General features: G+C 38.9%; 1 protein-coding gene across 9 annotated transcripts in view; it reads right to left on the bottom strand.

Annotated features, from left to right (window-relative positions):
* Positions 1-26,013, bottom strand: part of add3a (adducin 3 (gamma) a) — a 128,412-nt gene that overhangs the window by 7,573 nt on the left and 94,826 nt on the right. For 7 of the 9 annotated variants that reach the window (XM_055009607.1, XM_023272334.3, XM_055009608.1 and 4 more), the window contains 12 exons: positions 23,620-23,758; positions 22,842-22,993; positions 22,337-22,417; positions 16,403-16,552; positions 15,898-16,041; positions 14,351-14,449; positions 11,738-11,914; positions 8,832-9,086; positions 7,765-7,869; positions 5,509-5,595; positions 3,612-3,635; positions 2,799-2,922 (listed from right to left, as the gene is read on the bottom strand). In XM_055009607.1, the coding sequence (XP_054865582.1) occupies positions 2,799-2,922; positions 3,612-3,635; positions 5,509-5,595; positions 7,765-7,869; positions 8,832-9,086; positions 11,738-11,914; positions 14,351-14,449; positions 15,898-16,041; positions 16,403-16,552; positions 22,337-22,417; positions 22,842-22,993; positions 23,620-23,758 (1,537 nt within the window). The remainder of the gene's footprint in view (positions 1-2,798; positions 2,923-3,611; positions 3,636-5,508; positions 5,596-7,764; positions 7,870-8,831; positions 9,087-11,737; positions 11,915-14,350; positions 14,450-15,897; positions 16,042-16,402; positions 16,553-22,336; positions 22,418-22,841; positions 22,994-23,619; positions 23,759-26,013) is intronic. The other 2 variants (XM_055009609.1, XM_055009611.1) reach the window with 1 other exon arrangement.

The raw sequence follows: 26,013 nt of genomic DNA, 5'->3' as shown, positions 1-26,013 counted from the left end.
AAAGTTATAGTCTAGTTCTCCATTAGTAGCGTCATTGGTTTTAAACCCAAATTAATGTGAATGAATGGCATTCCTATTTCACTATAACACATTCATTTGGGCATTCAGGGTTTCAGCAGGCAGCTGTCATTCAGTCATTCACGCCTCCTTCAAGTACAGCATATAAAATGTGGTTGCATAAGAGCCTGGTCTGTGCAGTCAAAGTGTGCATATGTTCTGTATGTAAGGTTTGCAGATAAACAGGGTTGCATGCGGAAAAAAAGCTGAGATTTGAGGCATTAACTCAGTTTAAAGTCAGTGTGTGTTTCGAATGCAGTCTGTGTGAGTTTCACCACGTGGTAATTTACTGAATCTAATAAAAGCAGGTATAATAGGAGGTATTTCCAAACTGACAGTTTCATACACACACACACTTACTTCACCATGTGTGCATTAATTGAATCAGTTTCCATACGTAATGCTTAAAACAGCTGTTTTGGCTTTTAAATTATTAACGTACACACTGTAACTTGACACAATCAATCACAGGCTAAATCTATGTGCGTGTGTGTGTGTGTGCGTGTGCGTGTGCGTGTGTGTGTGTGTGCGTGTGTGTGTGTGTGTGTGTGTGTGTGTGTGTGTGTGTGTGTGCAGGCCAAGTATGTATCAGGCCTTTCCAGACGGACTCCAGCTTGCATCCAGATTGGTCACCGGGGATTCATGGGGCTGTGGGGGCAACAGTGTCATAGCAACGGGCTCTGCTCATGTGGTTCGTGTGAAGACCTGCTGTCTGTTCGGTCTGCCATTTTAGTCATACTGAACGCACGCACGCACGCACGCACACACACACTTGCACTGTGTTTCATATGTTCATATGAGCATTTGGAGCATACATGTGCATAAACACATGCCTCACACCCGAACACATACAAATACACATTTTCATCTGGTCCAACGTGACAGGAGCTCTGCAAACTATCCATTCACTATTGATTTTTCCCCCCTGCCTCTCTGAAAGGCAGTGGGAAAGAGGGCTAATATGATTAACATTGACTATCCTGTGTGTGAGCGTGTGTGTGCAGACACAAGGTTAATACAGCTGAAGGCTGCTGTGCAGCCTGTGGGGACAAACCTTCATGTTAAAAAGTAATGCAGGTGGTGCGTGTGAATTTATGTGACACCATAGGTGTTGTGTAAGAATATAGGAGTATAATGGGACAGCTGCTAAGGAAACAGTGCTACAGACCTGGCTTACATGGATGCTATTACCCTGTGAGCGCAGAGAGCATGGAACAAATTCAAGATGTTCAGTAATCAATGTGCAAGTCAAGATTTGAGGATGAGGAGGGAGAGATTTGTTATTGAAATCCTGATTAGGTTTAAGCTCAACTTGAAATCTGCTCCAGCTGTTTATTCTGAGCTGCTTGTTAACAGCTTTAATGGGCATCAACAGCATTCGAGCATATCTGGCTGTTAGGATCTTATCTTTAAAAGAAAATTAAAAAACATGAGAGGTGATTATAAGGATGAGATTCTCATTCGAGGTCAAGACCAACAGATTTTACTTTGCTGTCAATGTATGTGTGAGACTGAAGTAAAGCTAAGGTCATAATAGATTTTTTTTTTTTTGCTTTTTTTGCAGCAGTGCCTAAGGATTATTAATGATAAAAGTAGCAGTTAAAACTCTGAACCCCAGAATTCATTAGTGACATGTCATTTTAATAAATCATTTAAATGACACCATTTATGAGTGCTTGAAACTGTCAGAACTAAAACTTTTCTCAATTTTTTTAAGCTTATGGCAGTTCTTGAACTAATCACCTGTGATATGCTGTTCTGTTGGGGATATGATCTAAATTTAACCTTAAAGCTAGGACATTACTTAAAAAAAAAAAATCACTTTACGCCGTATGCCGTATTTAAAATGTGCAGGAAAAAAAAACACTTACACGAACTAGATTCTGCAAAAAACAAACAAAAAAAAAAAGTGGCACAACTACAAAGTCATTAGTGACTCAGCTGTGACCAACAGTTGCGTGACCAAAATTGCAGGCTAAATATATTTAAAAATATTTATAGTATGTAGAGTTGCCCTTTCCCCTCAGCATCAAAAACACCTGTGGGCCTTTGGAAAAATCATGTAATTTTTTTCTTCTTTATGATTTTAAGTTTACATTACTGCACAAATGACATTTTGGAGTTCAGTGTACTTCTATCCATTGTCGTGCTGTTTAAACAGAAGTACAAGACGTTTGCAGGACGTTGTAGAAAAAAGCAGCAGCAAAAAGACTGTCTAGAAACTGGCTGGGGTTCAGAGGGTTAATACACCATGACTGCTTTAAACTGCAAAATAAAAAAAATAGCTCTAGTAGGAACTAACTTTAAATCTAAACGCAATATATCAAGCTTAGGGTTGGAAAAATCCATTAAAACCCTGCAGAGCAACTGCTGCTGCAATTTACTGCACCGCCATTGCTTTGACAGGCCAATATTGAGGCCTTATACAAACTGCTCAAAGCGACAGCTATTAAGATGATAATTCCTCTCGCTCACTCAAACTAATCTCTTCCTTTGCACTCCCAATTTGCGGCTTGCATATTGATTATTGATCCAATTTGTTCTAAGCCTGCTCAATATTTTGTTGTTAAATGAACCTACACAGATTGGGAGCATAGCTGCTGACATTGACAGACAAACCGAGTACAGCTCACTCTATGTGTGTGCGTGTGTGTGTGTGTGTGTGTGTGTGTGTGTGTGTGTGTGTGTGTGTGTGTGTGTGTCTTTGCATGTTTGTTTAAGTGCATATCCGTGTGTCATACCACTGAGGCCGAGTTGCCTCCTCTCCACGTTCTTGCGGTACTCCTCCAGGTCCTTCTCTGACAGCTCGTTGAAGGGGTTGGGAGGCAGGGGAGCCATCTGGTCCTCCTCTGTGGGCACGTATGGCTGAGGGGGGGCAAACGGGGGAGACGGGTGAGTGTGAGAACACAGAAACACACACACAGAAACAAGCACATGCACACACTCTCTGAAAGTCAAAATATAAAACACACACACACAACCATAAATGCATGCACACACATAAAAACAGCCCCTTGTAACTCACATAAACACTCCAACACATGAATTAAATGAACAAATGTGCATCATGTCTGAGGGGGTCCATCATTCATTACAGCATGACTAAGGCTGCCCATACAAAGATAAAACAGAGTGTGAACCACATCACATAACACAGAGCTCATCTAATCGCCAGCTCTGCACAGAAACATGTTTATAATACACTGTAAAAAAAAAAAAACAAACCACACTCATGCACCCACAACACACTGACAAAATTACACGTCTGCTCAGTTTTGTGTGTAAAAATGGGTCATAAAAAAAGACAGGCATACTCGAACAAACCACCTCACTTCAACAACTCACAAAAATGAGGGCGACGTTGTGTAAAATAGAAGCAAAACCAGTGAAAAAAAATTAAAATGAGTGTTGATCTTAAAGCACAACGCTAATAAACACATGCACGTGTTGTTTTCTGTTCTGAATGAAGTGTCGAAAATAAACAAAGAAAAAAAGACATTCAAATAAAAACCACTGCAAACATGAACATTAGAAGTACATTTGTGTATATTTACCAGAACTTTAATCTGCACCAGATCCTTCAAGACAAGACACCAACCACAAAACCATAAGCAAAGTCACTTAATTACATATTTTTACTTCATATGTCCTGTGCTTTTAGAATTTTATTCTATCTTTTTTTCTTACCAATGAAGTGCAACTGTCAAGGGGAGGGATTTTTTCCCTTGTAAAATGTGCTCACTTACCTCCACCTAGTGGTAAAAAGGTGCTAGTAAACTTACTGCACTATCTGGTAAAACACTGCAGTACAAAATACACAAAGTTGTGGACATTTATAAACTGCACCTCTGACATTTACATGACTTTTTCTCTTCTTTATCCACCTCATTGCTTCTTTAAACTTAGCAACCTCAGATCATTTCCAGAGGATTTACAATACTGCAGCCTGAGCAGATGTCTAATCAACTGAACTACTGAAAACACCTTCGAGGAGCTGCTCAATAAACAACTAATTAGGGAAATCTTTATGGTTACTATTCATACATTGCAGTGGGGAGGCTCAGTGGTTCAACAGACTATGGGCTCTGCATAAATAGCTGCAGTCCTGAAACATAATGTGAAGTAAATGTCTCTGACCTGACTCTATTGTTAAAGCTGTTCTGTCACATTAGGGCATGACATGTGGCATGATTTAAAAATGGATAAAAATAAAATAAAATTAAAAAAAACGATGAAAAATTGACTTTGCAGTTTGACTGTATTTTTTTTCATCGTAGGAGTGACTGTGGCTTATTTTCACTGTGACCAGCAGCTATGTTGGGTTTTCTTCAAAATATACTTTCCATTACTTTCCATTAATAGTATGTTCAAAGCTGTCCTTGGTGCCAGAGAGTCTTGTGTAACCTTCTGAACTCCAATCAGTTTCTGGGCGTATTTTGCGCCCTTCACATATTTACTCACTGTGGGCTCAGTTTTCATTAAGTGAAGTCCTGTGCCTTAATAGAAACGACACAATCATGGATAGAAAGAGCAAAAAACACAAAAATGTCTTTTGTGCAGACAGAAGGTTATACAAAAGTAAAAGGTAAAAACAGAAAGGTGAAATTCTTTGATTACTTATTTTTCCAAAAAAATAAAAAAAAAATGGAACTGACATGTACAAGATTTGGCCCCTAGTTGTTAGCAATACTGGAAAAAAGATGGTGACTGCATACTAAAAATACTGTACATTTTAATGTGTTTTCTTCCTTGTCTCCTATCTGTTCTCTGTAAACACATCCTGCAGTTCAATCCAGTTCAGCCAAAAAAGTCCCTGAATTTTTGTCACAAGGCTGTTGGTCACAGCTGAGTCACTGATGGCTCAATATTAAAGCTGTGGTGTGTACAATTTTTAAAATTTTAACAGAATGTGCCTAAGCCCTTTTTTGAGCTAATTTTAAAGGACGTGTAGAATAAAATGACTAAGATTAGATCTGGCTATATCTCTTGAAGCAATGCAAGAAACGAGTAGTTCAAGGACCGTCAAGATCTTGAAAATCAGAGGATTCTTTCTGTTTTTACGGTTTCTGGCTCTGACAAAGGGTGAAATTTCAGCAGCTTCTTTCTTCGACAACATGCCTTTACACCTGCTGCTGATTGTGTGAGTGTTCATGTAAACTGGGTCAGCTGATGTCTCCCTTAGAAGGAAACAAAACTAATTATTAGTATTTAGTGACAACAACAAACTGTTTAAAGAAATCTATGTTATGTCAGGCTTTTTTGGTGAAAACCTTTCTTACTTCTTTTTGTAACCAGCTAACAGACATGAGATGATTTGGTGCAGACCTACAGTGGCATTTCATTTCATTTCCATGATATTTGTTTGCTTGTAGACCTACAGCCTCACACCAGTGCTTCAGCAGAACAAGACTGGGTTAAGAAGCCAGAACATCAGAGACTGGAGGCTCTCACCCGTCGTGGTTCATCAACAGGGATGCCTGCAAGGTGCTGAGAGCGCGGCCCTGATGACATCACATCAAACCGGTTCTGCTCTCTGATCTGTGATTGGACAAAACATATGATGATGTCATCAGAAAGCATTAACAGTGACTCAAAATACCACAGAATTACTGTAACTCTGCTGTCAAGTTTGGAAACTTAATAAAATGAAATACCAGTGACTAGCTTCAAACTGGTAATAAAAACTAATCTAAACACTCAATTTATGAACACAAATGTACCATTAAGAATATGCAGCTTGACATTTCAACACTTGTAGTCATGAAGTCAATGACCTTTACGTTACAGATACTGAAGAGGTTCAAGAGAATATGCTACGACCACAAGAGTGTTTTCAAAATTTAGCATCTGAATTCAGATTTCTTATTGTCCTGTTTTCTAATATGTCTTATAAAACATATTGTAGTGAAGTTTGTTTTGTTGTTGCACACTTCTTCTTGATAAGCATGGGTATCAAGTACCTTAAATGGTTTGATTTTCAACACAATTCAAAATGGTTGGAATGTTGAACTTTGTACTGATGTGTATAATCACGATCGTCTGCCTTCTGCTAATCTCCTCTGGGATATAAGAACAACTTTACATTTTCTAAACAGAACAAAATGTCAGAGTAATTTCTGAGTTCAGAAACAGTTGAACGATTGTAGTATTTGTCAAAAACTTTTTACTATAATGTTCTTTACCCATATGATATTTTGACGGACTCAAGCCTTTACACTTTTAGACTCTCATCATGTTGACGGTATTACACCTCTGTCAGAAATGTTAGTCACAATAAACCATCTTTTCAGTCCAAGAACTTGTGGGCTGTTTTTGGGAGTGTTCTGACCCCAAGAACAATAGAAAATTCCCCATAAAGTCTAACATATCAAACTTGTATTGTTTTGTTCCATCCAGCAATCACAGTCGTAATGTACTAGTACACAGAACTGTATGTACACAGTAATAGCAAAGGTGTGTCTCTGGGAAATTCTAATGTTTTCTGCAGGCAAAAAATGCCAGTTGTACCTTAGAAGGACTAGCTGCTTGTAGCAATACCAGTAAGGTTTACAATGTTTAGGTTATGTGTTTGGGATGTCTATTTTCCTTGTTTGTATTCTCAAACTTAAACTTCTATTCCTATTTAAATTCTTTAACTGTAACTGTGGGGTACATGTAAAATACAGAAATTATATATTTTGCGTTTATGTTTACATCTCTGCATTGTTTTACTGTCTCTATGCCCTAGACTTTTATCAATACAGTCTTTGTCGCCAGTAATTTATGCATTGGAATGACTTGATTAAATTATTGAGCATCCTATTTTGAAGATTTTAGGCTGCTCAGGCGTTTACGTCTGTTAAAAAAAACCTTTTAATGGCCAATATAACATATAAAGTGCAGTTTTCTTGCCAAAAAGTGACTATGTTCCTACATTCAGTCTGAAAGATTTGACTTCATTCATGGGGGTCCTATTTTTAAGATTTTATGCCACTCATTCCGTTTTTAAAATTGTTTTAAAGGACCATTGCAACACAAAGTGCAGTTTTCTACCTGCCAAAACGTGATTACAACTCCTACCTCCTGTCTGAAAGCATTTTTTTGGCATCAGAATGACTTGATTTCATTCATGGGGATCTTACTGTAAAGACTTTAGGCCACTCACTCCTTTTTGCCTGGTAAAATACCTTTTAACCATCAATGCAACTCCTGTATTATATATCATTTCTTTATTTTAGATGCAATTCATCTGTAAATTATGTTATTTAAGTTTGGTATTCAAACATAAACATGGACAATAGACATTCCAAACACATAACCTAAACATGGTAAACAATACTAGTACTGCCAAGTAAAGGTCATGTGTGACTATAAACTGTGGAATTCTTCTCAGTCACAACCATAATTATTTGCACACAAGGAACATAAGCTTCCCAGAGACACACCTTTGCTATTACCGTGTACATACAGTTCCGTGTATTTGTATTTTATGGCTGTTAGAGAAGATAAAAGCTGCTGGGACAGACAGGACGTCTCCAGATACAACTGGGTGGTACAACTTTAAAAGCACTGTACACTTCTGTGGAGGGCCTTTTAGCAGATGATCAGTTTTTGGGAGAACAACGTGACCGTTCCTGTAAACATTTGTGCCACTTGCTGCCTTATGTGAACTGCAGCTATACATGTAAGAATCATTCATGCTGATTTTAAGGGAAGAGTTCGACTCACTTTATTCCTCTTCTGTAGAACCTCACTGGGGTCTGTGTTGAGAGGGACAAACTGATTGGGGTCCTCGATCCGGATCGGGGTTCCCGTCTCCTCCGCCTTCATCCACTGCAAAAAGAAAACAGGCAAAAACTGGTGAGATGAATCTGTCTACTGTAAGACCTCCAACTATAAACTTATTGTTTACTAAGTTAAGTGTGTCAAAGGTTTAAAAAAATAAAAAAAACATAAACCAAGCAGCTCAATCAATGCAGTTTTCTGTTTGGCCACTAGATGGCGATCTAGTATCAGGTAGAGTTAAAACAGCCTTCAACACTAAATGTGATTATGTCATTGTCACCATTTGCACTGGTTTATTCTAAAAATCCATACTTGTGTAAACACACCAACACGTCATTTACTAAGACCTCAGGAAAGGGATTTTTTTAAGTTATTTTTGGACCTTTTTCAGCTTTGTTGAAAGGACAGCAGTGAGAGAGAGAGACAGGAAAGTGGGGAGAAGAATGGGGTAAGGACCTGCAGCAAAGGGCCATGGGCTGGATTCGAACACATTGCCACTGCGTCGGGGACTACGGCTTCTGTTTATGGGTCGGCATAATAGACTTTTTAAAATTATTTTCAACAAGATATAAAGTTAAGCGGGCTGCACAGTGGCTTGATGGTTAGCATTGTTGCTTTGAAGCAAGAAGATCCCTGGAAGCTAGAAGATCTTTCTGCATGGAGTTTGCATGTTCTCCCTGTGCATGTGTGGGTTTTCTCCAGGTTCTCTGGCTTCCTCCCACAGTCCAAAAACATACTGTGGTTAATTGCTGTTTCTAAATTGTCCGTAGGTGTGAATGTGAGTGTGCTTGTTTGTCTCGATGTGTAGCCCTGTGACTGACTGGCAACTTGTCCAGGGTGTCCGGTCTTTGCCCTACATCAGCTGGGATAGACTCCAGCCCCCCATGACCCTAATGAGGACTAAGCAGTGTCTAGATAATGGATGGATGGATAAAGTTAAACCTCACACCTTGGGTCATTATCCCCTGCTTGCTATGCTTTCCACATCAGTGTACAGACACTCTACTCACCGTGGTTGTCCGGCTGTTGTAGCGCTCCTCTCCGCCCTCCACGCTGACCTTGGTGTAGCTGTTGGGTGAGTTGAGCCAGCGTGTTTTCTCCCTCTGCTGCCGCTGCTGCAGGAACTTGAAGGGCAGCCGTGTAGCAGCGTCTCCGTCCTCCTCGAACATAAATGCTGTGACGGTGGCAGGGATCTCCACATCGCTCTTGTGCCTCGGCTTCTCCCGGATGATGGGGTGCCGGTATGCGTAACCCGTCCTGTAGCCCTGAGGTGCAAGAAGAAGATCCCATCAGTTTGTTTCCTTTTATCCCGGAAGATTAGGTTAGTTTAGCTTTGCAGTGACAAGAAAACAAAATCGTGTGGCCTCACTGGAAGCCGATTCATACATTCACGTGTCGTGTAGCGCGTTTATGTGGTCCTTCCACTGCTGTGGAATTTGGTTTAGCGCATGAGGATCACTAATCTTCCGACCCTCTAGCCATTTTTGGGCACCTTTTGCTAATTTTTTATTGTAATATAAAATCCTGCACCTCTATGGAAACAGCACAATCATGACTAGATACAGAGAGAACAATAAAGTGTCTTTTGTAAAGAAAAATAAAGTTATAATGTCATAAATTTGAAAAAAAAAGTTTAATTAATTATGCATCTTGGAGTTTAAAAGCCTGTCATGAAGATGTAAATTTTAAAAAGTGCTTTAACATGTTACAAACACTAGAAACATACTATAGATATTTTACTACTTGTATTTTAACCTGTTCCCATACTTGTCTCCTATCATCTGTCTGTCTATTTATATCTGCTGTCAAAGCACTGCCTGCAGTTCAGCCCAGTTCAGCCTCTGACTGTTGATCAAAGCGGAGTCACTAAGGGCTTCACGTTGCACTAAGGCGCACAAAACTTTTTTATTTTATAAAATCTGCTTAATACAAACTGTTTATTTTTAGTAAAATAGTAATAGAGAAATGCAGAATAAATCAATTTTGAGAAAATACTATAAAATAATACTACTCCAACAGAACGGAAAATCACAGATGAGTAGTTCACGAACTGTCGGAAAGTTGAAAATCCAATAATTCCAGCTATTTTTACAGTTTCTGGTTCCAAAAAATAGTTTAAAATTTGTGTTTTTAATAAATATCTTTCCTTTCTAACCCGCTGGAGGGTTCTGGGGTTCAGAGGGTTACATATTCTTAGATCACATTTCTTTCTTATGATGCTGGTTGTGCTGCCAGTTTCATAGTTAGGAAAATGGAAAAGAAAGACAGAAAGAGTGCTGTGACCGCGGGGTATCTGGCAGCACAGAGGACAGAGTCAGAGAGTCATTTCCTGGCTGACCCTTTCTCTCTCACCCCTCTCCCCCCTTCCTCTCCCTCCACTTTATTCTCATCTCTCCTTTTCTCTCACATTCTCATTTCCTTTCTCTCAGTGTCACTGACTGTTTTTCAGACTATTTTTCACACTGGGCTTGACAGCTTTTCTTTTCATCTAAACTCTGTGGTCAAAGCTGACCTTTCAACTTGACTTCATCACCCATTTTTTTTTAAAATTATCCGGATACAGTCAACTAAGCCTGCAGGATCCTTTCCTGCTTTATATTCACACATTTCTACTAATTCAAAGTTGGAAGCTCGCTGCATTCTCATCACTCTGCCTGGATCTTGTTCTGAATCCAAGAGCTTATCTGATACTAATGCAGTGTTTATGAAGTGTGTGAGAAAAGAGGGATGGTAGGAAGGGAGGGGACACAGAGACGGACTGTTCAGAGTTTCAACAGGCCGAGAGGGGATGATTCATGGAGAGGGGAGAAGGTGGGAGGGAAGCATGGAGAAGGATGAGAAGTGTGGGGCGAAGGAGGCGAAAGAGGGAGGCAGGAACAAGTCGTGTAGGAGGACAGACGGTATGAGAAGCTCAGTCAGAGGGAACAGAGTGACACTTCTACAATCAGCAAACACCCGTTATTGCTGGTAATGAACCTGCAGGGAATGAACAGCTGCTTTTGACAGATTTTAAAATCTCAAACAGCCCTCTCAAAATCTTTTCCACAAATTTTTCTAGGCTCCTCTAAAATTTATACCTTTTCCCTTGAACTGTTTTATGTATTGTGTTTCCAAAAGATCACTTGTCAGTTTAACAGCACAGTACTGCTGTTTTACTTCCATTTTCCCCTAATACAAATTAGATGACTGTAGGCAGCGTCCTTTGTTCACTAGTCCTCTTTACTTATATTATAAAGAAGCAGAAATGTACTAAAAAAGGAACCATAGACAATTTCTCCGAGGAAGGATAAATGTCTACATGGTGTTTAAAGCACCAAATGTTACACTTTTATGAAATGTTTATAGGTTAGTCAGTGACAAAGACTTTTTTTGAAGAAAAAATTATGTCATATTGCTTTAAAGAGAGGTTTTAAAGAAAATCAATGCTTCACAGTGTTTTACTTGATTCTTATTAGCTATGTATCTATTACTATGAGCTAACACAGCCTGCAGTTCAGTTGAAAAGTCCCTCAATTTTTTATCACACAACGGTTTGTTCCAGCTGAGTCACTAATGGCTTCACAGCTGCGTTACGGGGCAAAACATTTTTTGTTCTTTGTTCAGAATTTACTGATAAAATATCGTAATTTTACACTTAGAGCTGATTTAGTTTTCCAACGGAGAAACGTGACAGACAAGAAGTTCTAGGGCTGATGGAAGGTTTTGTAGAAAATTACTGTTTCCCATCAGTGCAATGTCCTGAGATGCAAAAATTAAAAAAAAAACTGTTACTGATTTTCATGTAATTTTGATATTGGACTCTGAGCGTATTTGTACAAATTACAAGTAAAGTAAAATGTGTTACATATAATTAACACTGTGTCTTTTTGGGTGTCAGGTATACAAATCTTCTCACATCTGAGGTCTGCGTACTCACCAGATTATCCAGCATCCTCATCAGAGACTCAAACTCCAGCTCGCCAATCTTCCACTTGTACTGACCGGCCATGTTGACAGAAGCCGCTGAGGCCACGGCGAACACTCGCGACTTGTACTTCTCCTGGTCCAGCACTATAAGGTTGTCCACACCGCCAGCACATGAGATTGCATTCACCTAAAACCACAAAGTACGAACAAACGGAGAAGCATATGAGCCGACTGATGGCTTATGCAACACGATATAGACAAAAAGGCCTTTTTTCTCACCAAACATCAGCAGCATTAGATCATCTACAAACACTCTGACCATTTTCCATGTAGAGGAAAGACGTCACAACCAATATGAGATACCCCTCATTCTAACACTACAACAGCACAGAATATACAGTACATGGCATACAACAAACATGTTTGTGGGGATTTATTTATAGAAATTAAGCTGGGCTTTGCAGGATGGATTAATGTTTTCTTTTGCTTGACCGGGGAGAGTCAATCAGGAGATTTGGTTTGCTGGTCGCAGAAGCGGATACAACTCTTCATCTCTACCATATTTACAAATGAGCACAAAAACACACCAGAGTCCAAAAACAAAACACTAGAGGAATCCCTCACGTGATGCAACTAAAGAGTTTAGACATTATGAATTCTCTGCTGCTTGTGCAGCAACAACAAGAAAACATCTGTTGACTATATACGCCGATAGAAACACTGCAGTTATTGTGACCTTCCTCACTGATACATTATGATTTTAACTGGATATTATTTAACTACCAATAAATGATTAATATGATATTCTTAAGATAACAACATTTTTTTCATACAGCTGAACTCTAAAGTGTTAAGGGCTAATGGAAGTGGCAGTAGTGTATCCACATGTATCCACTGATCTATTTCAACTATTCATATTTAGTATTTTTAGCTGTTCCAACCATGTATTCATTCCTTTTACAACTCAAAAATGACCTTTGTGCAGTGTGTTGGATCAGAAATAATAAAATAATGTCACCTTCTGTTTATACTTTTTGTGATTTATTGCATTCTGAATAAAGGGATTTAATTAGACTTAATTTTCTGCAAGTTTTCCGCAGCGCATCACTGACAGGAAGTTCAAGTACCAATAGAAAGTTGAAAATCTGATGATTCTTTGTTTTTACAGATTCTGGCACTGACAAACCAGATTTTTGGGTTTAGAGGGTTAAACATAAGTTTCATTTATATAATTTATTATTATTATTATTATTATTATTATTATTATTATTATTATTATTATTATTATTATTATTATTATTATTATCATTATTAATAATAATAATAGTAATAATAATAATAATAATAATAATAATAATACTGGCTAGTTAATTAAAGACTGACAGGAAATGTGGAGAAAGAGAGAAACACCAAGTCGAATCTCTTGCATGTGAAAACCTACTTGGCAATAAAACCTTGCTGATTCTAATCCAGTAAAGGTCTGAACTGGCAGAGAATCAAACCAAGGACTCAGTGCTTGAAGGCTTTTATGCCCATCTTGTATAGACGTTAACCACTCTTCTATCAGGTCACTGCAACATGGACCCATTTCTTTGTAATTTTAGTTTGTTTCAAATATGTCTCTATATTCCTGTCTTCCCTTGGCTTTACAACCTCTGCATCCTTATTACTACTCACCAAGGAACAGGCACAACATTACTCAAAAAGGGACTGATGGATTTGGATGAAATTTTCAGGGAAGGTCAGAAATAAGTCAAGGACCACGTGATTTGATTTTGGCAGTGATGCGGCGTATAGTCTGGATCCACGGATTTGTTAAAGACTTCTTTATCATTGCGAGATAGTAGCACGGTGTCACTGTAACTATGACAACAAGTGAACACTACATCAGCCGCCTGCTGATGATCACATGATCGTGATCCTGCTACAAATCGGCTGCTGTCGACCACAAATTGCTTAAAGATTTCATCCATCGGAAATCATACGACTGAGCAGCCTTGGCAGAGTGCTGCGCTCTGAGTGCTTTTCTTCTATAGAATGTTGTGAGTTTCTTCTGTATCTGTTGTTTTAAAAGACTGTTCTTTTTTTAAAATAATGTCTTGTTGTTACTGCAGAGCCCTGAGGAACAGTAACTTTGGACTTCACTGCACATACTGTATGAGCAAAGATCACTCAAATCGATACATGTAATATGAATATGAACTTTAATATGAACCAGCAATTCACGCGGAATCTATAATCAGTCATGTCTCCTGTCAGAAATCCCCTCTGCAATCTTTAATTCCAGTTTTTTACTGACAATAAAAATGTAAAAAATGAAAAGAGGAAAGACAACACCCTTCTTTAAATGCTGTTTTGGACGGACATCAACAACAACTTATCAGACTGCTACTCCTGTCATCAAACTCCTAATACCCCGATTATAAAGCTTTGTTTAGCCAACATTTTCCACATGTCAAGAGATTATGAGTTACAGAGTGTTGTTAAAAAGTCTAAGAGGAAAAATGTGAAAGCAGCTGTGGGGAGATTAGATTTAGCGGGAAAGCTGCTGCCCTGGTGCCCTAATGCTGGAAAGTGCTGGTCGCCCAAAACAGCAGCAGCAGTTGCCTCTGTTTGTGTGTACCTGGATTTCACAGGCGTACTGGGCATTGTAGATGTAGTGAAAGGCCTCTTCGATAGTCTCTCCGAGAGCAACCACGCCGTGATTCCTCAACACCAAAACCTGCAACAGAAACAGTCAATGTAAACCTAACAGCAGTGCACAGATCAAACACAGTCATTCGACTTTCATTTATCTAACTTGACTGTACGATTACGCGACAGGCCCTTTAATTAACACGTAACCACAAAAACATTTCTGATTTTATGTATCAACTAGTGTTTGGTCACTGGATGACAGCAGCACAATCTGGCAACACATCGGCAGTGGAAATTCCCCCAATTCCCTCAAGTGCTACCATTTTAAATGCTGTTGATCTTGGTTATTTTTAACAGAATCCAACAAGTCAAGACACTCACATGGAAGGCATAAAAATAAGGTGCAGAAGGTAATTCAAGCAACACATTTCAACAGGATGTGTTCACTCCTACTGTTTCCTTTTTTACATACTCCCTGATAATTTATTCTTTTTTTAATTCAAGGACAAAATATAGAACACTTCCTTTTTAAAAAATACTTCAAGATATCACACATACATTTTTGGACCAAACTGTCTTAAACTTTATGAAATGTTCACTTAAATTGTTATGTTTGCCTGCTTTCTGATGGAGTGATAGCAAATGAGTCAATAGCTAGTCAAGAAACAGTCTGCTACATAACCTTGTGAAAAACTTGGATTGAATGATTCTGTTTAGTCGATTTTATGAACTTTACAGAGTAAGTCCAGCTGTTTCCAGTCATAGGGTTAGTCTAAGTTTATCAGAGTAGTTATTTTCATGTAAAACTCAAACCTCAAATCACAAAATATTCATTTAATCCTCTGAACACCAAAAGCTGTGGCAGGTTTGAAAGTCATATTATCCTTTAAAATAATTGCCACTCTATTGTTTAGAGGCAGAAAACCCCCAGAAAGAATCATCTGATTTTCAATGGTTCTTAACCTAATCATTTGTGACACACTGGTCTGTCAGGAAAATTAACCAAACAAAGCTTAATTGTGATATATTTTTTTAAATTATTGTATCTGTATTTCCAAATTCTGTAAAAAACAAACAACTCTGTGCTCCTTGGTGAAACCATGAAGCTATTAGTGACTGAACTCTGACCAAATGTCACGTGACAAAATTCAGGGACTTTTCAGTTAAACTGCAGGCTGTGTTTACACAGAGCAGATACCAAATATAGAAAAAAAAAAAAACCGAAATTATCTATAATATGTACAGTCACTATTTTTCCCAGTATTAGTAACACCTGTGGGCAACTGGAAGAAATGATGTTCATGTGAATTTAAAGTATTTAAATTAAGTTAATTAAGTTTAATTAAGTTTTATTTTACTGAATTCTCACTTTGTTGCAGTGCACAGATCTCATTTTTGAGGTCTCTCTCTACCTCTAGCCAAGGTTGGAGATGATGGGATGGAGGACTGAAAAAATGCCCAGAAACTGCAACTGTGGTTCAGAGGGTTAGGAATGATGACATGGAGCTCAGTGCAGAGTTCTCTTGGTTCTACCTTTGCTGAGGGGCCCAGGGCCTTCTGCAGCTCTCTGCGCTCCTCCTGGTCGTCCAGGCTGCCCTGGTAGTTGTAGTAGGCGATATCACCGAGGATCAGTGCCTCCTGGGAAATGGGCAGAATCCCGCACTTCATAGATGACACCTAAAGCACAAGAAAGGTGAGGAGAAGGCAGCAAAGAAAAGTGAGAGATAAGAAGTTCTGACAGGTGAAGTACAGCAGTCATATTCATCGGAGTCTGCAGCAGAGTTTCCACTGAGATGCTTCTACGTGAGGAAAGCTTTTAAACTGACGGTTGAGACGAGCCTCTCTGTTGTCGTTAAATTTTTGCACTGCAGGGAATTTTCCTTTACTTTGGTTGTCAAGATCAATTTAGGTGAAATAATTATATTGTTCCAATTTACCCACACAACTCAAAATGCTATAAAATGTCATATTTAAAAAGAGCCTCAAGCAGGTTAATCAGTACAGAAGGAGGGTATGAAGCGCTGCAAAGTGAACTTACAGCTGCCGTGGCAGGAGTGTGCACGTGTATGATGCAGCGGATGTCTGGACGCATGGAGTAGATGGCAGCATGAGGGCTGAAACCTGCAGGGTCGATCCTCAGGTTGGTGGAGCCCTGTTCGATGACATCCCCGATGATGTTGACTTTCACCTGGGGAGACGAGGACAGAATCAGAGTCATAATATGCTTCATGGATTTATGCTTTTGATGTAGGAAATAAACACAAATCTTCTGCTGTAGGAGAGCTCAGGGAGATATACAGTACAGCTAAACATGCCAAACACAATCAACATCAAACACATCAAATGGCACTAAAGCACATGTACACACTGCCTCAAAACAAGATCCACTGACTTGCCCACAAGCGCAGTTAATAACCCTCAAACATGAACCAGGAAGACACAAACACAAGTCAAAATCAATGAGCTTGATGACAGAAATCACATTATCAACGATTCCTCCTCTCCGTCTGCCCCTGTCCAGGAAATGAACTGGAGCGTTACCAGGAGACATAATATAGTCAAGGAGCAGACATGATGTTCTTTACTATGACAACTTCATTACCAGCCAGTTAGCAGTCATTACATTACAAGACAGAGAGAAAACAGTTACAGGCAAAGGTAGAGGCTGAAGACCTGCAGGGAACGGAGTCGGAATGAAGACAGATAAATGGATCGCAGTATAAAACCTGGAGGAAGAGCAACGAACAAACCCAGTGCAGATGTCAGTAAAACCTAATAACAACCAGAAAACACAGCTTTGCCTGCAGACCTTGTACAAAACTGCCATTACTGTAACCACGTGTTGTTCTACGATACAAACCAGAACCTAGCGGCTCACATTTCTCTTTCACAATGCAAAGTGTGTTATCACAACAGGAAAGGGCATCCATCATCCAGTCTGATTCTAATGAAACACACCCAGTTCAACTGGAGCCGGCTGATGGAGCAACGAGGGAGAGCTGCAGTGAATAACAGCGAAGGGGTCTGTGCTTAAAAATGTACATCATGCAGCAAATACTGTGTTCACCAGAAGAGCCTCATTCCAGAATCTGCTCAAACTGAAGGACAGAAAATCAAAAACCTGCATGAAGTAACTGGTACAGCAAAGTAGAGCAACTTCTTTGTTTTGTGCATTAAAACATCTACTCACTAGCTTTGTGTCAAATTATATTTTCATAATATTTATATTATATCTTGTCAGCAGCTGTATAATATTAGTATAGTTACGCAATATTTACTTTGCATAACAACAAAGAAAAACTCCATAAATGTGCTTTTATTGGTTACTTCATGTACAATCACAACTTTGCACTATCAAATTTACATCTTTCTACTCATCAAATGACCAAAATGTAAAAATTGACTAGAGTGGTGATTAGATTTGTATGGAGAGTTCTGAAAACTTGATACCTCAATATGAAACATTGGACATAACACCTACTTCATAGAACTTCTGGCCAAATTGTTATTATAGTACGTTTAGAACGTTGTAGGACTGAATATCTGCTGGCTAAATGCTTCAACGTCATTACAGCTTATTACTGCTCAGGTGCTCATTATACTCACACAGTTTCCTTAAAGTTTTACAGTATATTTATTTATATCTTGCTACATACTGTGAGGTTGTTTACTTCACAAGATTTAGTAACTGAGAGTTCAGTTTTTGGCAACAAAGCAGGATTTTGTAAAAGGAAATAGATATATTGAGAATGTAGCTTATAGCTGAAGTATATTTTTGGTATCAGAACATAAAGATATTACATAAGCACAAGAATAAAGAAAATTATTTTCAAAATAATTACGCAGCAATCAACAGATAACATAGGTATATATTCACTGCCTTTAATCCTCTGAATCCGAAAACATGCCAACAAGTTTGAGAGAAAAATGCAAAAATTACACCATTTATCATAACCAGGACCAGTGAAACCAGTCATTGAAGTTTGAAATTTGCAACATTTCTTGAACTACTCATCTGTGACATGGAATTCAGTTGGAGAACTTAACCAAATCTAAGCTTTAAATTGCGGCGTTTCATCAGTTTCCCCATATTCTACTTGTTTCATTTAAAAATTTGCCAAAATAAAGTGGTCGTTTGAACCAAATTCAGTAAAAAAAAAAAAAAATTTAAAAAAAAAAGAAAGAAAGAAATTCTGCTCCTGTGGACGCAACTTTGAAGTTATTAGTGACTCTGTTGCGATCAACAGTCACATGGCCAAAATTCAGAGGCATCTTTAGCTAAAACAGACTGAACTGCAGGCTGTGTTTACACAAAGCATATAGGAGACAAGTATGAAAACAAATTAAAAATGTAGGCAGTATGTATTATGCAGACCACTGTGTCCCCATTATTGATAAAAACCTTTTAGAATTTAAAAAAAAAAAGTTTTATATGTTGAGTTCAGGTATTTTCAATTTTTAGTAAAATAAATAATCAAAGATTTTAAACTTTTTTTTTTTTTTAGGATTTCTGGTACCACAACTATGTCAAATTGCACAGAAAGACATTTCTGAGTTCCCTGTACTTCGAGCTACGATTGTGTTATTTCTATAAAGGTGCAGTACTTTGTATTGCAGTAAAATCTGAGCCCACAGTGAGTAAAAACACCCAGAAACTCCTTGGGGTTTAGAGGGATAAACAACAACGTAGAGCCCACAGCTTGCTTGTAATTTCTGCATCATCTGAAGCTGAAAAGCTTGAGACGTGTCCTCAGAGGGGCTCGGACTTTTAACAGCCATGTGGATGTTTGGACTGATGACCGTCTATTGATCTTTCACCCAGCAGAGGAAAATGAATGGCACAAGTCGAGCATAAGTAACTACCACCATCTTTGTCTCCACATGACTCCACAGCCACGACCAGCTGTCAGGCGATCGAACATCGATTGGGTTACATCACATGTTCAGTGTGGAATCAGACCATCCTGTCACATCCTTCAAAATGCAACAGCCTGTCAGTCAAACAGCCTCCCAGCTGAGAGGCCCCTTCTGACAAATGTAGCGCCTCTAATTATAAAAGGAAGCCAAAGGACGTGTCAGAAAGAATCTGAAATGTGAAGCAGGAAGGAGCAGATAAGGAGATGATAAGGAGAGTAGGGCATGAGGAACACATGTGGGCAGTGGAAACTTCAACGTGAAATTCCAGGATTTTGTCAAGGATAATTCAAGTAAAGCAAATCGAACAACCTCACTGAAATCCTCTGAGGTGAAGCCAGTTGTTATATCAGATTAGGTTCACAAACATGGAATCAGAGACTTTGCAGACCTTTTTTCTATGGACTCCAATGACCTCACCTTCACTTCAGAGCTCAAACAGAGCTATTTGAAGGTAGCAGCAGATGGAAACTGACCAAATGCAACTGTCTCCACCCAGCTGACCCCAACACGACCCCTCGCACTCTTTATTCTGGATGACTTGCTCATAATCAATCCCTCTGCTTCTCTAAACACTTGAGCTCAACCATGTAACTACAGAGCTCAGTGAAACAAAACAGGCTGAAAGAGGAGAAGAAGAAGAAGAAGGAGGAGGAGGAGGAGATTAGAGAGAGACTGATAAACACAGCAGTGGCAGACTGGTATCAAAATACAAACAGACTAAAACACAGTGAGGGAAACCTAAAAGTGCCACCCCACATAATTCAGTTCTGCTTCTCAGCATTTGCAGCGTTGTGGTGTTCCGGCTCATACAGACAAATTTTACCGCCCGACCACGGAGAAGATGGATGTGGTCCAGACGCTTCAACTAAAAATAGTCAAGTTTAAATGATTTGCCATGTACAGTATTTCTAGAGCTGCGTTTTAACATTTTAACCTGCTGTCTTCTGTGATTTACAGCTGTTAGGGTTAAATGTTTAATATGAGTTATGAAATTCCTTTTAGTAACTCGTTCGATTTTTTTTGCCAGTGGCACATAGTAGGAGCATCGAGCTAAAAATGTACCGCCAGTCTACCTTTCAGTTACAAGACACATACAGTTAAAAATGTCACAGAGTTTAGTGACATAAGTAGACGGAGAAATTTGAATTTTAATTAAAGTACAGTCAGTTGCTAGTTTGATAAATACAACTATAAACTAACAAAATCTAACACAATACTGCTGCTAAAAAGTTTTCCTCTATGAAGGTTACAGGTAATAAACTGGCAACTAAAGTTTAGTAAAGTTTAGAAGGAAACAAAACAATTCTAGATTAGCAAAGATATATTCTTAAATGATAGCATAATACAACTAAATATATATATATATATATATATATATATATATATATATATATATATATATACATATATATATATATATAGCTTTGTTGTTGATATTTTATTTTTTATGAATCATATTTAAGAGAACAGCTATTGTATCAAAGTGCCCCCCAGTAAAAAGGATTATAGTTGGTGTTACAAAATTAACATAACTTGTAAATATTAAGATGAAGACCTTACAGGATCATTTCTGGTTGGATTTTATCAGAGTAAATTACACTTTAAGGAATAAACCCTACAAAAGGCACATGTAACACTACTTGATCTGACTATAAAACATAATAAAGCTGAGACCTTGCAATGTTTTTAATCTTGGAGAAAAACCTAATTAATATCATAATAAAGCCAAGACCCTACAGTATTATAAATAACAAAACTTAACCTAACTAATATAAATATTATGGCCAAGACCCCACAGCACTGTGAATTCTGGTGATGAAACTGGTTAATTTAGGGCTAAACTTTTAACCATAAAATATATACAAAAGAACAAGGATTCTATGGATTCCCTATGAGCAAGCTTTTTAAAAAAATTTCATTCCATGTGGATTGTTGATTGGATTTTAATTTTTTGCATTTTATTTAATTTTGAAATAGATCCCTTCCCTGGGGGAAGTTTTGCATTGTGTTTCCATATAGTGCTCCCAAACCACTAATGATAAATACAGTACCTTTGAGAAAAGCCTGCACAGATGTAATTACAAAAGCAGCTCTGGCAAATAACTAACAGAAACTAAACCCAATATAGACAGTGAATATGATGTGGCAAAAGAAACTATATAAAATCAAGAAAAGGCCTTAAAAATACTAAAGGATTCAACATGTGCAAGACAAAATCACTCAGCTACATTTGGTATCAGCAGAAAGCAGGTTAAAATCTGGAGCTGATATTCATATCACTGCAAACCGGTCTGACAGTTTAAACTGTGAAATCTGTCTGTCAACAGTACGGCTGCTACATCCAGCTGTCAACCAACACCTGCAGCATGTTTATGTGTTTGCCCAGGTGTTGAAGATGAAGACGGAGAGCACAACGACGTAATAAAACTACTTCTTCGGTAGTTTATACATGCCGACATGGAATAAGTCGAAATAAAGATAATTGGAGTCAATCAGACAATAAGAGTGAGACAGCTGCAAGAGATCAGGAGAAAGAGGAAACAGACAAACAGATGGAAATAGACACCGAATTAGAGGGAGTTAAAATGAAAAGCGGTTGCCAGCAGACTACTATACATGTTAGGGCACATACGTTGGCACGGCAAGGCTGTGAAATGTAACATGTGCACTCGCTGAACTGAAACTAGAGAGAAAAACAACCTGAAACATCCAGAATATTTGCTAACAGATAGAAGGGAGGCTGCGGCTGGACTAATGTCAATAAGAGAAGTGACACATGACCACGACAAACACTCGCACACAGAGAGAGTAAATGGAACACCAAAACACTGAAATCTAGGTTATCTGTTATTTTCCCCTTCACTGAATTCCCAGAGGTAAAGTGAAGGAAGTAAGTGGGGAAAAACATTAGCACTGTCCAGTGAAGGCCAAAACCTTTACAGAGTCAGAGGACACAGATAGATATTTACAACCTGTTATATCCGTCACAAGAAATGAAATATTTTAGCCAGAATATATAATTAAGTAGATGCAGTTCTGTCCTCATGTGTCTTACCAGGTTTGATGCAGATGCCTCAGCAAATGACAGCCCTCTGGGGATGATGAGGATGTGGTCTTGCTCTTTACTGACTCTGCCCTGGAAGAAGAAAAGGAAGTGAGGAATACTAAAAGTAAGGAAAAAATTGACTCCAAACTGTAAAAAACCTTCTGGAAAAAAAGAAAAATCACACACCTCTTCACAAATTGCATCAGAATTAGGACAGCATTAATGAGTGATGAACTAGTAAAGAAACTAACTAAGAACCAACCATTTCTGGGTTCAACTAGTGCACGTTTAGCAGCTATGAATCTCAATGCATTGTGGGATTGTTAGGAGAAAGTTATGTATGTCAAACATTTTTCATTAATTTTTCCATCGTGGGAATTTTAGCAGGCTCTATATAGTGCTGAAATTGTACGCTTTTTTTTTTACACTTCGCACACCAACATAGTAAAACTGCACTAGATCCTAAACAAAAGGATTTCTCTGTCCATTTATTGCTCTTGCTGTAGCGTCTTACTGTAATATAAGAGCTGGCGAAGTGTGCCCAGCTGAACAGGTCCACCAGTCTGTAGAGGCTGGCCAGTTTACAGCGTGTCAGCTTCTCGCCTTTCACCAGTGTGGTCGATTCCACTCCGTACATGTCGTTGATGGGCGTGACCATCCCCAGACCTAAAAGATTATGGATGATTAGAGTCAAATCAACAGGATATACATAGAAAAATGGTGTTTGCAGGTCTGGTGGTATTAATTACATCAGTGGCAGTCACTCAGGAGCAGCAAGCATCTGCATCCAAAATCTGGATTTTTATCCAATGGTGTATGTGACACATCTGGCTCAATGTCAGAATCGTAATTTACACAGTGAGGTGATGCAAACAACACCCCATCCTTTAATACTTTGTTTTATGACAGCACCTTCTAGGACGTATATTTTAAGGAGGAGCTAAACAGCTCTGCTATATAGTCTTTGACATGTAATTCAGCATTAGTTGTGCATTCCAGCACAGTGATTGGAAGCAGATTTCACATATGGACTCTTGGACACAACTCACAAAAGGATCAAAACCTGCTGAAATATGCAAGGCTCTTCCGGAGTCTGGGCTCGGGTTGTCTAAGAGTATTTATGCCCCCAAGCACACGAAGCTCATGTTTGGGTATGGATCTCCTGTCTGCCAATAATGGTGCCGTGTTTTTTTGTTTTTTGGTGCAGTTCAAAGTGGCTGCACCGTTGGCAAGGCTGGCATGTTCAGCTGATTGTTAGTGTCTGGTTGTCTGGGGTAACAGTGAATACTCACTGAGAGGGGAGGTGTTGAAGCCGGCCACTGAGCTGGCCATGAAGAAGTCTGCGATTTGTCTGAGGGCCAGCAGGCCGGTGGGGTTGTTGCCTTTCCGCTGCTGCTCCTGGATCAGACTCTCCAACTCGTCTTTGAAAGCCTGGCAGAGAAGACGAGAGAGGAAGGAGTTGAGGGACGGACTAATCTAAAGCTGAGGGGATGCAATGTGTCAAAAACTACACACCCAACCAAAATTTACCTAAAGGGTGATAACAGCAACAAGGTGTGTAAATTTAAGATTCTAAGTGCATGTTATGACACCTGAAAATGGACAATATCTCCTCACAGATATCTGTACACTATATATGAGAATGACGCCTTTGAGGGATTCACTTGGAGTTCAGGACAGGATGTTATCCAGCTTAAACAGGAAAGAAAAAGAAAGAATGTCTTCATTAGCAAAATTATAAAAAGTAAAAGGCAGGGAGTAAAGACAGGAAGATCAAGGGAGAAATGTTAATCACAGATTAGACATCCTTCTTGGGTGTCAATCTAAATCGTCCTACTGTGAAAACGCTTTGCGAAGCTGGATTTGGATTGGTTAGCTGTACAATAAGCTGCGCCTGGATTGGTTGTCTGACTTGCTCACAGCTTTTGTTACTATTGGCGGCTCGGTGTGACTGGGAGAGAGAGATTGTGTGTGTCACTAATCCTCATGTCCAGACTACAGTCATCTTCTGAATCCACACACACACATACAGTACATGCGAACACAAGCTCTTATGCAAGACCGCACAAACACACAGCTGGCTGACTGACATCATGTACAGTACGAGATGATTTTACGCTTCCTTCAAAGCAAATGTTTCTCGTTAATGCAGCAGCTCATAAATCAAAAGCTCAAACAGCAATCACAAGACTTGCTGTATATATAAAGATCATAGGAGGCTTGTGGGTCAGTCTGAAATGTGATGTTGTAACTGCATATATGCTGTATTCATGCAGATGCATTCAGTCACAGGCTGGGGGGGGAACAACAGACGAGGTAATACTGGATGGATAATCTTAATAAGGTTGTTAACCTCTCTGGGGACACACTCACCTTACTCTACCTGCTAATGTAATTAAAGCTGTGACCAGTACAGAGGATTTTCAAGATGCAGACCCCAACAGACACATACTACACACTGTGTACACTACATTCTCACAATAAAACCACTTACAGGTAAAGTGAATACCACAGATTGTCCTGTTACAATGCACTGTTCATTTTGAAACCTTAGGTCCCTGCATATATGTTGGATAATACTCTCACAAATACCTGACGGCACTCCTTAGCAGGACATTGTACCACACTACAACACAAAACTGATCATGTATGGCACAAGGAACGTAACGGAAAGAGCCCAAGTCTTAGGTCTGGCCTCTAAACCCCCAGGTCTCTGTGTCATCAACTTCCTTTCCTTAGAACGCAGGACTCTCCCAAAGGTCCTGTGTCTATGCCCTGATGGGTCAGAGCTATTTTGATGGCAAAATGGGGGCCTACACAATATTAGACAGTTGGTTTTAATGTTGTGGCTGATGGATGTAAGTTACAGTCTCACGACCTGGAAATCTGAGACGTGTTGATTTGATCTATTAGTGGTCACAATTTCATCTTCATTTGCACTGTACCTTGAAAAAAACAGGTAATTACAACAGCCCTATCCATTAAATGGAATCCATTCACCAAGTAATGGCTTTGTCTGTTTAACTAGTCAACAGTAAATGACAACAGCATGAAGCACGAGTGTTATTGCAGTGGTGGACTTGAAGTTTACATACTCTGTGCAGTGACTTTTTTCTTTTTCTACGTGGCCACAATGAGACCAGACACCTCCTGGCTTTAGAAATCTGTTTCACACTGGCAGATAGCACACTGTTCTGAGTTAGCTCTCATTAGCACTTCTCTGACATCTTCACTTTGTTTTTTCTTTTTGGTCTACGTATAATTTGACACAGGCTTCATTTTGTTTCAGCCACTGTTAAATGGTGACTCAATTTTCCGGGATCATTTAATCATGTTTTGTCACCATCTGGTCCACCTTTACATCAACTATCATTAAGTAATTCATTAAATTCATTAAAACCCTAGTCTGCAGCACGGAGGTCCTGCAGAAACTAAACGGGTTGTGTATACCATCATCCGTTCAGCATTGGATTTGTTCTTGGCTGTAACTCAGCTTCAGCTCATCACAGAGTTAAGTTAATTTCAGACACTGTATGTCGGATGAAATTTATTCATTTAAAACTTAACAATTTTTGGCAAATTCAGTGGAGTGTCACAGTAAAAATAGGCCATGATAATGTTTCCATGCTATGGCACCTCAAAGTCTAACAATATCTAATAATTATGCTCTCATTTCATCTCAGTGT

Source organism: Amphiprion ocellaris, chromosome 4 (genome assembly GCF_022539595.1).
Source record: "Amphiprion ocellaris isolate individual 3 ecotype Okinawa chromosome 4, ASM2253959v1, whole genome shotgun sequence".
NCBI classification, from domain to species: domain Eukaryota; kingdom Metazoa; phylum Chordata; class Actinopteri; family Pomacentridae; genus Amphiprion; species Amphiprion ocellaris.
Note: the sequence above shows the minus strand (reverse complement) of the source record. Positions and strands in the feature narration are given on the sequence as shown.